The sequence below is a fragment of the Nanorana parkeri genome, unplaced genomic scaffold (assembly GCF_000935625.1).
Source record: "Nanorana parkeri isolate BGI_ZX_2015 unplaced genomic scaffold, ASM93562v1 scaffold1, whole genome shotgun sequence".
In the NCBI taxonomy this organism is placed as follows: domain Eukaryota; kingdom Metazoa; phylum Chordata; class Amphibia; order Anura; family Dicroglossidae; genus Nanorana; species Nanorana parkeri.
In genome coordinates, this window is record NW_017306269.1 from 4130686 (window position 1) to 4144784 (window position 14099).

The 14099-nt window shown below is 40.7% G+C and overlaps 1 protein-coding gene across 1 annotated transcript in view; it reads left to right on the forward strand.

The window, feature by feature from the left end:
- KCNH1 (potassium voltage-gated channel subfamily H member 1) overlaps positions 1-14099 on the forward strand; it is a 253988-nt gene that overhangs the window by 157704 nt on the left and 82185 nt on the right. The window contains exon 9 of the mRNA XM_018552733.1: positions 483-735. Coding sequence (XP_018408235.1) covers positions 483-735 — 253 coding nt within the window. The remainder of the gene's footprint in view (positions 1-482; positions 736-14099) is intronic.

The window sequence follows — 14099 nt, forward strand, 5'->3', positions numbered from 1 at the left end:
GCTTGACAGTCAACTGTGTTAAAGTCCAAAAGTTTTCATGTTGCTTACAACACGCTACCTGCTGGCTGCAAATGGTACATATTAAAATTTATATGCAATATTGAATGGAAAAAAATAAATTAAGTTTTAAACATTGACAGGGTTATTTACTGAAGGGTGAAGAGTTTGGAGAAGGCAGGAGAAGTGAACGATCTAGGACAACATAGCTGAACTGGAAAGTGAGCTGAATTAGAGAATTTTTCCAGTTCAGCTATGTTGTCCTAGATTGTTCACTTCTCCTGCCTTCTCCAAACTCTTCACCCTTTTGTGAATAACTCTGTAAATAAAGAAAGAAACTATATACAAAACACCATACAGTACATTCCCTTTAAGAAGTAGTTTTACTGGAGACACACAAGCTCATTGAAACTGAGAATGTTATTCAGTGTACTGTTGGTGCTTTTGCTTCTTTAATAACACAAATAATTTCTTTTTTTATGCAGGTTTTGCAGATTTGTCCTAAAGACATGCGAGCAGATATCTGTGTCCACCTGAACCGCAAAGTATTTAAAGAGCACCCTGCATTTCGCCTAGCTAGTGATGGGTGTCTGAGGGCGCTCGCCATGGAGTTCCAAACCGTACATTGTGCCCCAGGCGATCTCATCTACCATGCCGGGGAGAGTATAGACACCCTCTGCTTTGTGGTATCTGGCTCCTTGGAAGTCATCCAGGATGATGAAGTCGTTGCTATTTTGGGTAAGTCATGGTGGTTTCATTATCTTTTTGGATTGATATATAAAACAGGGAGAGGATTTCATGAGGATCAACAGGTATTTTTTTTAAACTTATCTAACAGGTATATTAAAACTCTTTCAATGGTATATTTAACAGATGGCAAAGAGAAACTCATTGTTAGGGTTTATATACCCTTTTAAACATGTTTACAGTGCAGTACTCCATGTATTTCAGTGCTGCACAATCTTACTGTAAAAGCCTTTTACTTTCCCAGTGGAATAAACCTTCCAGTTTAATTAAAACATCAGAGATTTGACAAATTAACCAAATAGTGACAGCATGAAGCCATGTCCCTTTCTTACAATGATGATACAGCTGGTGCAAAACACTACTCAACTGTAACCTACCTTTGGTGTATGAAGAAAAGTTCCCACATCAGACACTTTGCATGCATTCTGTAGATACAGCTCTATACCTTTACCTCTTGCATTATGTAGATACAGCTCTATACCTTCACCTCCTGCATTCTGTAGATACAGCTCCATAGCTTTACCTCTTGCATTATGTAGATACAGTTTTATACCTTTACCTCCTGCATTCTGTAGATACAGCTCTATACCTTCACCTCCTACATTCTGTAGATACAGCTCTATACATTCACCTCCTACATTCTGTAGATACAGCTCTATAGCTTTACCTCTTGTATTATGTAGATACCGCTCTATACCTTCACCTCCTGCATTATGTAGATACAGCTCTATACCTTCATCTCCTACATTCTGTAGATACAGCTCTATACCTTCACCTCCTGCATTCTGTAGATACAGTTTTATACCTTTACCTCTTACATTCTGTAGATACAGCTCTATACCTTCACTTCCTACATTCTGTAGATACAGCTGTATATCTTCACCTCCTCCATTCTCTAGATACAGCTGTATATCTTCACTTCCCACGCTCTGTAGATTCAGCTCTATACCTTTACCTCCTGCATTCTGTAGATACAGCTCTATACCTCTACCTCCTGCATTCTGTAGATACAGCTCTATAGCTTCACTTCCTACATTCCACTGTAGTTCATTGAGCAACCAGGTTCACATACTCACTCGGTATACATCTTAAAATCAACAACATCAATAACACACTTTGTTTGTGTAGATGTGCTCCTAGAATACACGACTGGATAATATAAGTTGATTGAATTAAATTGATTTTAGTTTGAATGCTCGGTTTTCAAACACATCCGTTTGTTTTAACAAATGAAACTGATTTATAAAATGCTTAAGCTGGAATGTGGCCAGTACTAAGTGGAAGAGGAAAGTAGAGTCTCTATTTATTAGGCAGACCACATCCCTTTTGTGATCTATTAAGGGCCAGAAACTTAAAAAAAAGGGTAACTTGGCCTTCTCCTCTCTCCTCTAGAAAAACAAATAGTAAGGTCAGAGGCGTAACTAGAACCTTCAGGGCCCCGGTGCAAGAAACTATGAAGGGCCCCCCCCAACCACCATGGCACTGTGTGGTTAACAGGAAGGCTGCCGAGGTCCCCAGCAAGTGCGGGACCTCAGGCAGCCGCTTCAGTTTAAAAATTTTAGTGCCGGTGTTCTGTCAAGAACGCTGACCCAGTATCTGCACGTACGTAGGCGGGATTATCGAGGAAACAGCCATTTATTTACAAAGTATTTTGTTTAAATCGTTAATTGTGACCGGTAATAATATGCAGCCCATGGCAGTGAATAATGGATGGAATATTATTAACGGTCACAATTAACGATTTAAAATAAATACTTTCCAAATAAATCCTGGTTTCCTCGATAATATTGGTCTGTGCCCAAGCGCAGATGCTGAGGTCAGCAAACTCGACTACGTCGGCGTTCTTGACTGAACACCGGTATCTGCGTTTAGTATCGGGGCATTTTCACGAGTATGAGTACTCGTGAAAATGCCCAGTATTGGCAGTGTTGATCCCTACTTTAAAATATAATGCATTGCTGAGACTTGTAGTCCTACATAGTTGGGTGCTATTCTGCATTGCTGTATAGTGATTATAGAGGGGGGGCGGAAATATCAGTGGGAGTTGCTGTACACAGACAGTAAAAAAAAAGAAGATGCAACGTTGAAGAAATAGTCATAACAGGACTCACATTCTAGATGGAGAAAAGGCAGAAAATCACGAAGACAAGAGTGGGTTTCTGTACAGGGAGAATGCCGCCGCTGTCACGGAGAGAGGGGAGCTAGAAGGGGCGCCACAGTGTCACGTTGGAGAGAGCTAGAAGAGGCGCCGCTGGATGTCCTGGTAACAGGACGCTATACCTCTCCAGCAGCGTCGGTCTCCTCTACACAGCGCCAGTTCGTCCCGCCCCCTAGCGCATGTGCTGTGTGGGCATAGGGCTCCTAAGGCTTCTCACTGGCCTTACGTTACAGCCCCTGAACATCAGCGCACACGCGCCACCAAGCAACCCATGGCCACGAACGCTGCGGGCAGCTTGAGGGATCTGCGGGCTCTCTTTCTCTCTGCCCCCCCCAACTGGCGGAATGCCAGGGCCCGGTCGCGATTGCGACTGCTGCAACCCTGGTAGTTCCGCCAGTGAGTAAGGTATGTACCCATGTACTCTGTTTCAAAATGATCTCAGATTACATATTTTTTTCTCTGATTTTGATCTCATATGGGTAAGGCCTGATTAGCATTGGCGGAAAAGTTAGCATGATCCTAGCAACCACTTTGTTTTACATCCCACTAAAATGGGCTGGGCCAAAAGGTCCCAGCAAACCTAAAGTGTAACTACAACCTCTTATCATTTACAGCTAAGGAAGGTGCCATCTTAGCCTTTATTTGAATTGTAGTTGCAATATTGCTGGACATGTGATCAGCTGTGACACCAGCCATTTGAGGGCTTGAAAGTTTTGTGTTATGGCTGAAATAGGCACACTGGCAACCTTGGAAGTTGACATGCCTAAAAAGTTACTGTTTTGGGAGACAGTTAAATTGGTCAGTCTACGTCCACTTTAAGACAGTTAAAGGGAAATCATACAGAAATGTAATTAAACATTTTCTTTATTAGTTTTACCGTAAACATTTTCTTTATTAGGGATGCACCGATACCGGTATTTTGGTACCGAGTACAAGTACCGATAATTATTTTTCAATACCAATTATCGAGTAACGGAAGTCCCATTCAGGAAGCCAGGTGGCGTGTAATGACTCGCCACCTGGCTTCCTGATTAGCCGGGCAGCGTGTAAAGACTCGCCACCCGGCTTCCCGATTAACACGAAAGTCCCCTCTTACCTTAGTATGTGCAGCCTGTCACCCCCGGGGCCTCTCCAGTGAGAACGCGGCCTTTCTCAGGTACCCAGCCGGAGTCGTCTGGCCGGCCAATCAGGAAGACTGGCGCGTGTAATGACGCGACGCCCTGCTTTCTGATTGGCTGGGAGGCCGGCTCCATGCTCCCTCGTCATGAGGCAGCTTCCTGACTGGCCAGCTTCCCGACCAATCAAGAAGCCGAGCAGACTTCCCGGCTTCCTGATTGGCCAGGAAGTCTGCTCCATGCTCTCTCATCACAAGTGACGAGAGAGCATGGAGCCGCTTCCCGGCCAATCGGGAAACCGGGTAGCGTGTAATGACGCGCTGCCTGGCTTTTTGATACCGGAAGTACTCGTACTAGGCATTGGAGCATTTGGGCGAGTAGGAGTACTCGCCCAAATACTCTGAATCGGCACCGATATTGATACTAGTATCGGTATCGGTGCATCCCTATTCTTTATATAAAAGACCATTTAAAGGGAACCTGATGTGTGAGTTACAGAGAGCTTGCCCCTTCTGGCCTCACTTTCTGAAAATGCTAGTTGCGTGGCTGTCAAGCTCTACCCGCATGGCTTTAAACTCTTCAGTCAAGCACTGCAGCTAGTATGCAGATCAGATCAAAAGTTCTAATTTCACTCTTACTTGTTGCTCTGACTCTCATAGCTGTAGATCTACAGTGTGCGATCTAAGGCATTGCTGTCTCTAAATGCTAGCATTAAGATATTTAGAGTGAGATTAGTTCTTTGCCTTCTGTCTGCCTTTTTATTTGGGAACAGCCTCCACAGGTTAGTCTGGTAGACTTAGTTCAGATCCTGTTTAAGCTCGCTCACTCTGCTCTATGTCATAATAAGTAAACAAAAAGTGTTTTTCTTGTAAAATGATTGTGTTAAACCAGCCTTTATGTAATATCTGTATCTGTAAACTTTTAGTCTCATACACAAAACCATTTTATGTCTGCTGACAATCACAGCTATTATCTGTCTCAGTGGTCCGCTCACTGAGCTCAAAAATGCTCCCGCTGATTTCATTTTGTCTGATTTGCACTCTTCTTCTTACAAAAAAAATGTATTCTCATCTCAGCCTGTGTCAGTTTCTTTTTTCATGTTCCAGCCATGCTTGATTTTACATTTATTGCAACCAATGTATAAGGTTGTTTTATCAGTATGAGAGATGGCAAGGACAGGTGAGGGGATGGATTTCCCCTTTTTCCTGTCCTGTTAGGAATTACTGCAGTATTGTATATTGTTTGCAATTATCTGCCCATTTCTGAACTCCGAGTGGGTATAAGCAAGTGATTACACAGAGAGTTTTACCCGTCCCCTGCAAGCTGGCTTGATGCATTACTTTACTATGAGCCATAGAATAGCTTTGAAGTATCACGTGTGTTCTGGTGTATCACACAGAGTTCCTAGCTGCTCATTGACGTATTTGAGGATAGGCAGATATTTCCCAGGGCAATATCTGGGTGGATGGAGATTGCAGTGCACATAAGGAACAACATCTGACACTTATAATAGGCAGTTACATACAGCATTGTACATACTATTCATTCACATTAGTCCCTTTCTTCAAGGAGCTTACCATCTAAGGTCCCTATGCACCTTAGATGGTAGATGGCAATTAACCTACCAGCATGTCTTTGAAGTGTGGGAGGAAACCCAAACAATTAGAGAAACTGGGAGAACATGCAAAGTCCTTGCAGTTATTGTCATGACTGGACATGGATATGAACTGAAACCTCAGCGTTTTAAAGTACAAGTTCTAACCACTGAACCACTTGGAGAACATGCAAAGTCCTTGCAGTTAATGTCATGGCTGGACATGGATATGAACTGAAACCTCAGTGTTTTAAAGTACAAGTTCTAACCACTGAACCACTTGGAGAACATGCAAAGTCCTTGCAGTTAATGTCATGGCTGGACATGGATATGAACTGAAACCTCAGTGTTTTAAAGTACAAGTTCTAACCACTGAACCACTTGGAGAACATGCAAAGTCCTTGCAATTAATGTCATGGCTGGACATGTATATGAACTGAAACCGCAGCGTTTTAAAGTACAAGTTCTACTCACTGAACCACTGTGCTGAAGAGCTTCCAGAAGTGGTTGTGCATAAACATTATATGGTTATGGTTATATACCATTCAATACATTTGGAACACTAGGCCTTCATTTCATCCCAGTTTTTTCTGTTTACGTCTGGTATCAGTATGATCTATTGACAGCATTGAGATTATTAAAGGGGTCCCCCACAGAGGGGAGTTGTTTTATCATAAGGGTGGGGAATGTACCAGATACTACTGTGATCATAAGAAATTATGTAGTTTACATTGATTTAGGTCTGTTGTAGTCCAGAGCAGCATGTAATTAGTATTATGGTTTTTTGGTCTGTACTTTAGGTTTCTGTGCTTTAAACAGAGTTGGGAAAATGGTGTAGAAATGTAGTCAGAAAACAAGTAAAACAAGGAATTGTGAGTCTGATTCGCAGAGCAGTATCTTTGTAAATAGTCTTCATTGATATTCGGGTTCCAAAGCTGAAAAAGTCTGCAACATTTTGCTTATTAAACTGTTTACGTGAAATTTGTTAAGAAAAATATCTATTATTTCTCAGCAGCTATATGGCAAATTCATGGAATGTGCTTTACCATGCAGTGGCTGATTGGCAACAAGGCCTAATGGCAAAGTGAGTGGACCATCTTGTTTTCGTATGTAGCACTGCTCCTCTTGGGGTTTTTTAGAATGACCCCCTAAGTGGTGTGACCGGCTAACATTTTCATCTCAAGTCAGAATCCTTGGCTTATCAGTGGGGTTAAAGAAAAGTTGGGCACACGTCACTTTAGTGTTTTTTTTGTTTTGTTTTATTTGCTAATTAAACTCTTGAAAGAGTGGATTGGGGGTACAGGATACCCAAAAAGAACAAGATAGCTCAGGTTATCTAGTAGCAGTTAATTATGTTGTCAGCCAAGTAGATTGCAGTGACTTCATCAACCTGATTATTTTACTTTTTATTCACAGAAAGAAAAAAAAGAAATAAAAAAAGTAGAATTTTAAAGCAAGAGTACAAATAACAATCAAATACTGTGACCGGGCTCTGCGTGCGGCTTTTGTTTTATCTGCTCTAATTAATTGTTACTTTGCTCTGTCGACTTCAGACTTCCGAAGCAAGGAAAGCGCAATGCTCATTTGTAAAGCACTTGACTGAGCTTTATAAATGTGCTTTAGCTTTTTGTTTTTTTTTACAGCTGTATGGCAGAGCAAGGGTTTAATATTCTGTAAGTTTATTTTTCTCTGTCCTACTGGGGACATTTCCCTTTGCTTCCTGTCCCACAGATGCAACTGAAAATGAAAGGAAAGTGAGGTGAATCCCCATTTTAGAGAGCAGTCACCGGAACAGGTGTCCCTATTGGAAGATTTGCCCTCACGTCTTGTTCTGATGGCAACTTCCCATCAATTTCTCTTGTCTCAGTGGCAATCAACACAAATAAAGAGGGTACATTTATGTAGCAGGGACAGGGAGAACAATAAAAACTTGACAAGGGTTCTTATCCATATCCAATCTATCAAAAAAAAAACTTTGAAAATAACTGTGCTCCCTTTAAATTCTGCACCGGTAGTCTTTGCTGGATACAGGAATGCTGAAATGTATACTTCAGCCGCTGCATTTGCAGCACAAACAAGTGTTTCAAGGTTTGAGGTAGAATAAGGTAGAAAACTAGCATTGCATAGATAGTGATTAGTGATAACCATGACTAATCCTCATGCAGTTTTGCTGTGACCTTGCAGCTCGTGGTTCCATTATATCATGCTTTAATGTGACAGTCCCTGTGGCTCCTGTCCTTAGTCAGCAGGTTCTACAAGTCGGTGTATGCATTATTATAAAGCTGCACATTTATTGACTTTCTGATGAGAAGCAATGTGCACTGAAGAGTGTTAAGGTCAGCGAGAGAAGGAAACACGTCTATTGATTGAATACATAGCAAGGGAATCCATGGACATTAAAAGTCTAGTATTATCCCACAGAGCTGGTTTGCAACACATGCATATGTATAAACCATTCATCACAAGCGCTTCCCCTTGAAGGGAAACTTTGGGTCCCCATTCACACCAGATCTGTTGGCATTTTTTTTTCAATGGATGCCAACGCAAGGACATCTGAAAATAAATGGGTGTGAAGGGGAGCACTTCACACTATTATGTTGCATTGCGCTGCCCTCCACTGAAAAAAATAAGTAGGCTCTACTTTTTTCAACGCAACACAATGCAACGGACTGGTGTGAACTGCCAACAGGTGTCAACGCAAGGCAAAACCAATAGCTTATATAGCTCAGTGTAAAGATAACACCGAAAACAAAAAACACAGCATAACACAACATAACACAATGCAGCGAATGTCAATGGACTATGCAAATGCAAGTCAATGTACCTCCGTTTTTGGTTCCGATTCTGGTGTGAACGCACCCTGATGGTTTGGGATCATTTTTATTTGAATGTATACATTTTAAAGTGATGTTTTATATCTGATTTTTTTCACAATATGTCTTTGTTTTATAAATACCCAATTTACTCATGACAAAGGATCCCCCCAGCCCTGGGGGTATCTAACGCAGCCTTTGTCAACCAGGGTACCATGGCATCCTGGGGTTCCTTCTAGCTTCCTCAGGGGTGCCTCAAAGTTTCACATAGTATCATGCCTCTGAAGTGAAGTTTCCCTCTGAGAATGCCACTTTTCACAGACAAACTGCTTGTATTTTAAAAAAAACAAATATGGATTTATTATAATTGTGTCAGTAAGCCCCAGTTAGAAATTGGCATATTTATGTTAAAGTCCCGACGTATACTATCCTGGGATAACATCAGCATTGTGATAAGAATACATACTAGAGTTGGTTTTGATAATGCAATCAAAGCTTACTTGTAAAATCCATTTTATGTGGTGAGTGCTGTCTCCTGCCTTCCCATCACTTTCAACAACTTCCTAGATTCCCAGTGTGCTTTGCACCTCTTTCTCTGCTACTTGATGTGATGAAATATTGATTGTTCAAGACTAAATATCCCTTAATGCATTGCTTCCAGCAAGCCATGATGATGTTACATTGTTCAGACGTTCAGTTGCAGTTCAGAAGTCAGGCTCTGTGACAGTGGTGATGCAAGAAAGTGCATATTCACAGGGCTGAGTTAAATGGTGTCAGTGTTTTGAGGAAGTACATCCTATGGGCATCTTCAATAAGTAAGTTTACAAACTTCTAGATGGATATGGTTATTAGGAGGGGGTAGAGCTTATGGAAATTTAATATTTAAATACAGATTTATTTTTAGTTTTTGACTATAGTTACCCTTTAACAATGATCTGTCCGGTATCAGTCATGATATGCTGCCAATGTCTTCATATGACCAACTCAATTCCTACATGCAATAGAATAATACAGAGAAAATAGAACACTTGTTCATTTTAGTCTCATCTGTAAATAATTTCATTTCAAGTACTATTGCTTATTTTCCTTCCTGGTATCAAAGATGATGGCAGCATACATGGAGCCAATTTGACAGCAGAGACAAGGGGTGCTAGGCAAAGAAAAGAGAGCTCGTTCAATGTGACAACTCTGAGAGTCTGTCACCGAGATCACAAGCCTGGAAACTACACGGACTGGCTCCTGGACACTACTCCAGGACCACAGCTGTCTAGTACGCCATGATCACATGCCTCAGGAAGCACCAACACACACACACACACTAAGCAATTAGATAGATCTACATCCTGAGTCATAGTTTTTTTTTAACTGAAATATGTCTAATGTGAGCAGACACAAAGGGGTCTATTTATAAACAATTTGCAGAGCCATTTACCCTGCAAATCTCTGCGAACGGAAAACAAAGCTTTTGAGTACATTTTCTTTTCAGATTGAATGTAATGTGATCTTATGCTACAATGTATTGTGACGTAATACTACAATATGGCAACTAGATGGCACCAAGCAGCAAAGAAAACAAATACTTATTTCCTATGCTCCTCAACTCCATCTAGTGGCCATAATGGAGTATTGCATCACATTAGATTCGATATGAAAAGAAAATATACTAAGAACAGTTTTTTTTTGCAATTATTCACACAGAAAGAACATTTACAGAGATCCGCAGGGTGAATGGCTCTGCAAATTGTTTATAATCAGACCCCAAAATGATTAAAGTAAATGTAAGCCATAGCTAAGCGACAGCATTTAGTTAGCACTGATAGCAGTTGTTTAACTAATAGCAGTTGTTTGATAAAATACTTGCTTTCATCTTTTGTGACATCTCAATGCTGCTGATCTCCTGCAATACTGACGATGACAACATTGGACCATGTCTGTCTAATGTGTGTTGAAATGGCTACTTAATTGTAGTCTCCATTTAAAGCTAGTGAGAAAGGGTGATAAAACAAGTGCAAATTCAGGAGACAGGGACAGAGCATAACCACCCTAAAACAAGAATTGCCTGACAAGAACCTTGAAAAAAGGTTCACCAGGTTGTGCTGTGTCCATACTGAGCAAAGCAACAACTTCACTTTAACCTTTGTCATAGGGTGTCATGAGTTATGCCATAGACTGGCAGCAGCGGGCCCCTGTAAACAGAGGAGAGAAGGTACAGGAAGTATAAGCTGCTGGCGGGTGGCCTGTGAAGGGGAAAATCTCCCCAAGTGTTTAATTGATAAGCAACCACTCAGGCAAGATAGCTTCAAGAAGTAGATTTATTCAGCTGGCCAGCCAGGAACATGTGGCAACTCAGAGGCCCCTTTTATAGGGTTGTGAACAGTAGAACCATCTGTGTTACCTTGAATTATTTCCATAAATCAGATAATAATGACACCTGTACTGATATTTAATTGGTCCAGGATCATTAGATGGGTCTTCTTTTCTTGATAAGACTCCCTCATATCAAGGTTAGAAGACAGCTGTCTTGGCATTGATCCTATTGCTCATTAAACCAAGATCCCTCATATCAAGATTAGAGGACAGCTGTTCATTACACTAAGGTAAAATAAGATGTTTATGATTTTATATCTAAACTCTTGTTACCTCAACCCAATAAACCTAAGTGTTCTACATGAACTCTAGTTACCCTTGGCACAACGTTAAATGTCCTACATCTACTTAACCTGTACACAAAAAGCTAAATGTTCCACATGTTGCTTATTAATATATATATATAAAAGCACATAATAAAAGCTTGCTTCGGCTGTCACTTCAGCTCAGTCGAGTTGAAGCTTATACCTTCGTCTCGGCTGAGCCACTCAGCCGCCTTCGGCTGCTGTACGGGCTATAGTGAATAGCCTGTACAGCAGCCCTTCGGTTCGACTGAACCGAAGGGCCCCTAGGCCGATGAATCAGCTGAAGCTATGGCTGTATCCTTCGGCTCCTTCATGAATAACCCCCTTAGTGTTGTTTTGTAGTTAGGCTGTAACCACCCCAAGCTTTATTTACAATTTCTGTGCTCGGCAGTGTTCTCCTGAGCTCGGGACATTGATTATTTCTGTCTGTTGCTGTTGAGTTATCTTCAGTAGTTAGTGTGAGAGATTCACAATTTTTTTTTTCAATTAAACCTTTGGAGAAAAATGTGTTAATCTTGGTTGAAAATATTAATAAATAGATCAGTATGTGTTTTTAAATTGGTTCAGTATTTAGTTTAATGCGTTGCATTGTTTAATGATTAATACATTTTTAGTATAAGGAGATCATAAGACTCCATGTTTATTTATAAGTACAAGGATAGTTCTTTACCAGCACACATCTACTGCTTTGTAAACAAATGTCATAAGAGGAAATCACCACAAGTCTAGTTACCCCCCTCAGATTTAAGCCGTATGCAGGGGAGTATAGTCATTTGCAGCCGGCTATAACAGTCGGGGGTGCGTTGCTCGGCATGGGAACTGCGATCGTGTATGGGATTTACTTCAGTAAGTTAATTGTAATTATCACATTGAAATGCGGCACAAGCTGTGATAAGTGTGTCCTTCTATGTAGAAACTTCTGCTTTTTCCTCTTAAAAGCCTCTTATGATTCAGATGCCCAATTCTTTCCACATTTGTGTTATATTTTCAGAGAACATTCAAGGAAAGTGCCACTATTGAAGTGATGTTAAAGTTCAAAACAACATTTTAAAAACTGGATGTAACAAAGACCCATCACCATGTATACTTTGCACAACAACACAATAATGTTCTGAACAAAATTGAAAGCTTGAAAATGGCCATACAGGATAAACAGTCAACTACTTATGGCTTTTGTTTGGGATAATGGGAAAGATGAGCAGCCAGCTGGGTAGAATCTGCCATTCTGGGATCAAGCAAGGCCTGATGTATTAATGGGTACTTACTAAGAAAAGGAGTTAAGCAGAGTATACACCAAAAATCACGTGGGAACATTTGATAATGCCATCACAGACCTAACGAATGTTGTTTGAAATTTCGTGTGATTTTAATTTTGATTTAACATTCGATTCTGAAATGAAAGAAGCTTCCCAAACGAAAGCCACATTCACTGTTAGAATTTTGTTCAAGCAAGAAAAATTTTCCAACATCCTCCTTCCACTTTTCATGACTGCGGTCGAAATTAATCACCAATTTGACCCCATCAACTATTAGAAAGTTGAAACAAACATTCCAAAAATGATTTTGTTTGTATGAAATTCTAACCATGTATACCCTATTTCACCAACCAATCAAATTCAAACCTGCACTGAAAGTCCGATTGGTAGTTGTGGGGAAATGTTCTTAAGGTGCCCAAACACCTATTGATTTTTGCTTGGAAATCATCTATGAATGGTAATTCGAACGATAATCGATCAGTTGATGGGAACCCAACGATTTTTTTCTACTGTACTCCCAGCCGAATTTTCTCAAAGGGTGAGGCTGAAAACCTTTTTCGAATCGAACGAAAATCGATGGATTTGTGGTGCTTTCATATGAAAATAATTGCAACAAGAACACTGCACATGTGAAAACACAAATCCGTTCTGTCGAGTGTCGAAATTCGGTGAGTTAGTATTGCTAACGAACGAATATCGAAATTTACATTGGTCTGGTACGGTATGGTATGGGCACCTTTTGTGTGACTATAAACGGGACAGTAATGCTGAACATCTGATTCACTTCACTTTACACAAGCCGGATTATACAGAAAACAGTGCAAGTAGCAAATCACAAAGGGACAATGGCAAGCAGCAAATCACAGAAAACAGTGCAAGTAGCAAATCACAAAGGGACAATGGCAAGCAATCAGTACCCATGTTATACTTGTCTGGCTTTGGCAATGAAAAATCAGACAGGTTTCTATTGGTTGTTATACATTTACTTAGTGCTGTGTTCTTTGCCCTGTTTGTCAGAAATGCTCATTTGTAGGTTATTCTGTTGTCTACAGATTTTTTTTCTTTTTGTAGTGATCCTGTGTTATGTGAAGCAGTCAGGAATGTCTGTTTGTAAGAACCTGGAGCAGTAGACTTAGCCTATTAAAATATCGTTAGCATTCTTCTGTAAAATAGTGCAGCCTTAGTGGTCTCTAATAATGTTGTCTTGGTGCTCTATGATAGCACATTCTTAATGCTCTATATTAGTGTAGCCTTAGTGCTCTATATTAGTGTAGCCTTAGTTCTCTATATTAGTGTAGCCTTAGTCCTCTATATTAGTGTAGCCTTAGTCCTCTATATTAGTGTAGCCTTAGTCCTCTATATTAGTGTAGCCTTAGTCCTCTATATTAGTGTAGCCTTAGTGCTCTATATTAGTGTATCCTTAGTGCTCTATAGTAGTGTAGCCTTAGTCCTCTATATTAGTGTAGCCTTAGCCCTCTATATTAGTGTAGCCTTAGTGCTCTATATTAGTGTATCCTTAGTGCTCTATAGTAGTGTAGCCTTAGTGCTCTATAGTAGTGTAGCCTTAGTGCTCTATATCAGGCCTTCTTAAACTTTCTCCATTCGTGACCCCTTTTTGGCCGAGGAAATTTTTGGGGGACCCCAGTATCGGATGGTGTCTCTCCCCTCTTTCCCTCAACGTCGGTCGGTGTTCCTCCCCCCCTCTCCTAGCGTCAGTCGGTGTCTCTCTCCTCCTCTCCCCCCCCCC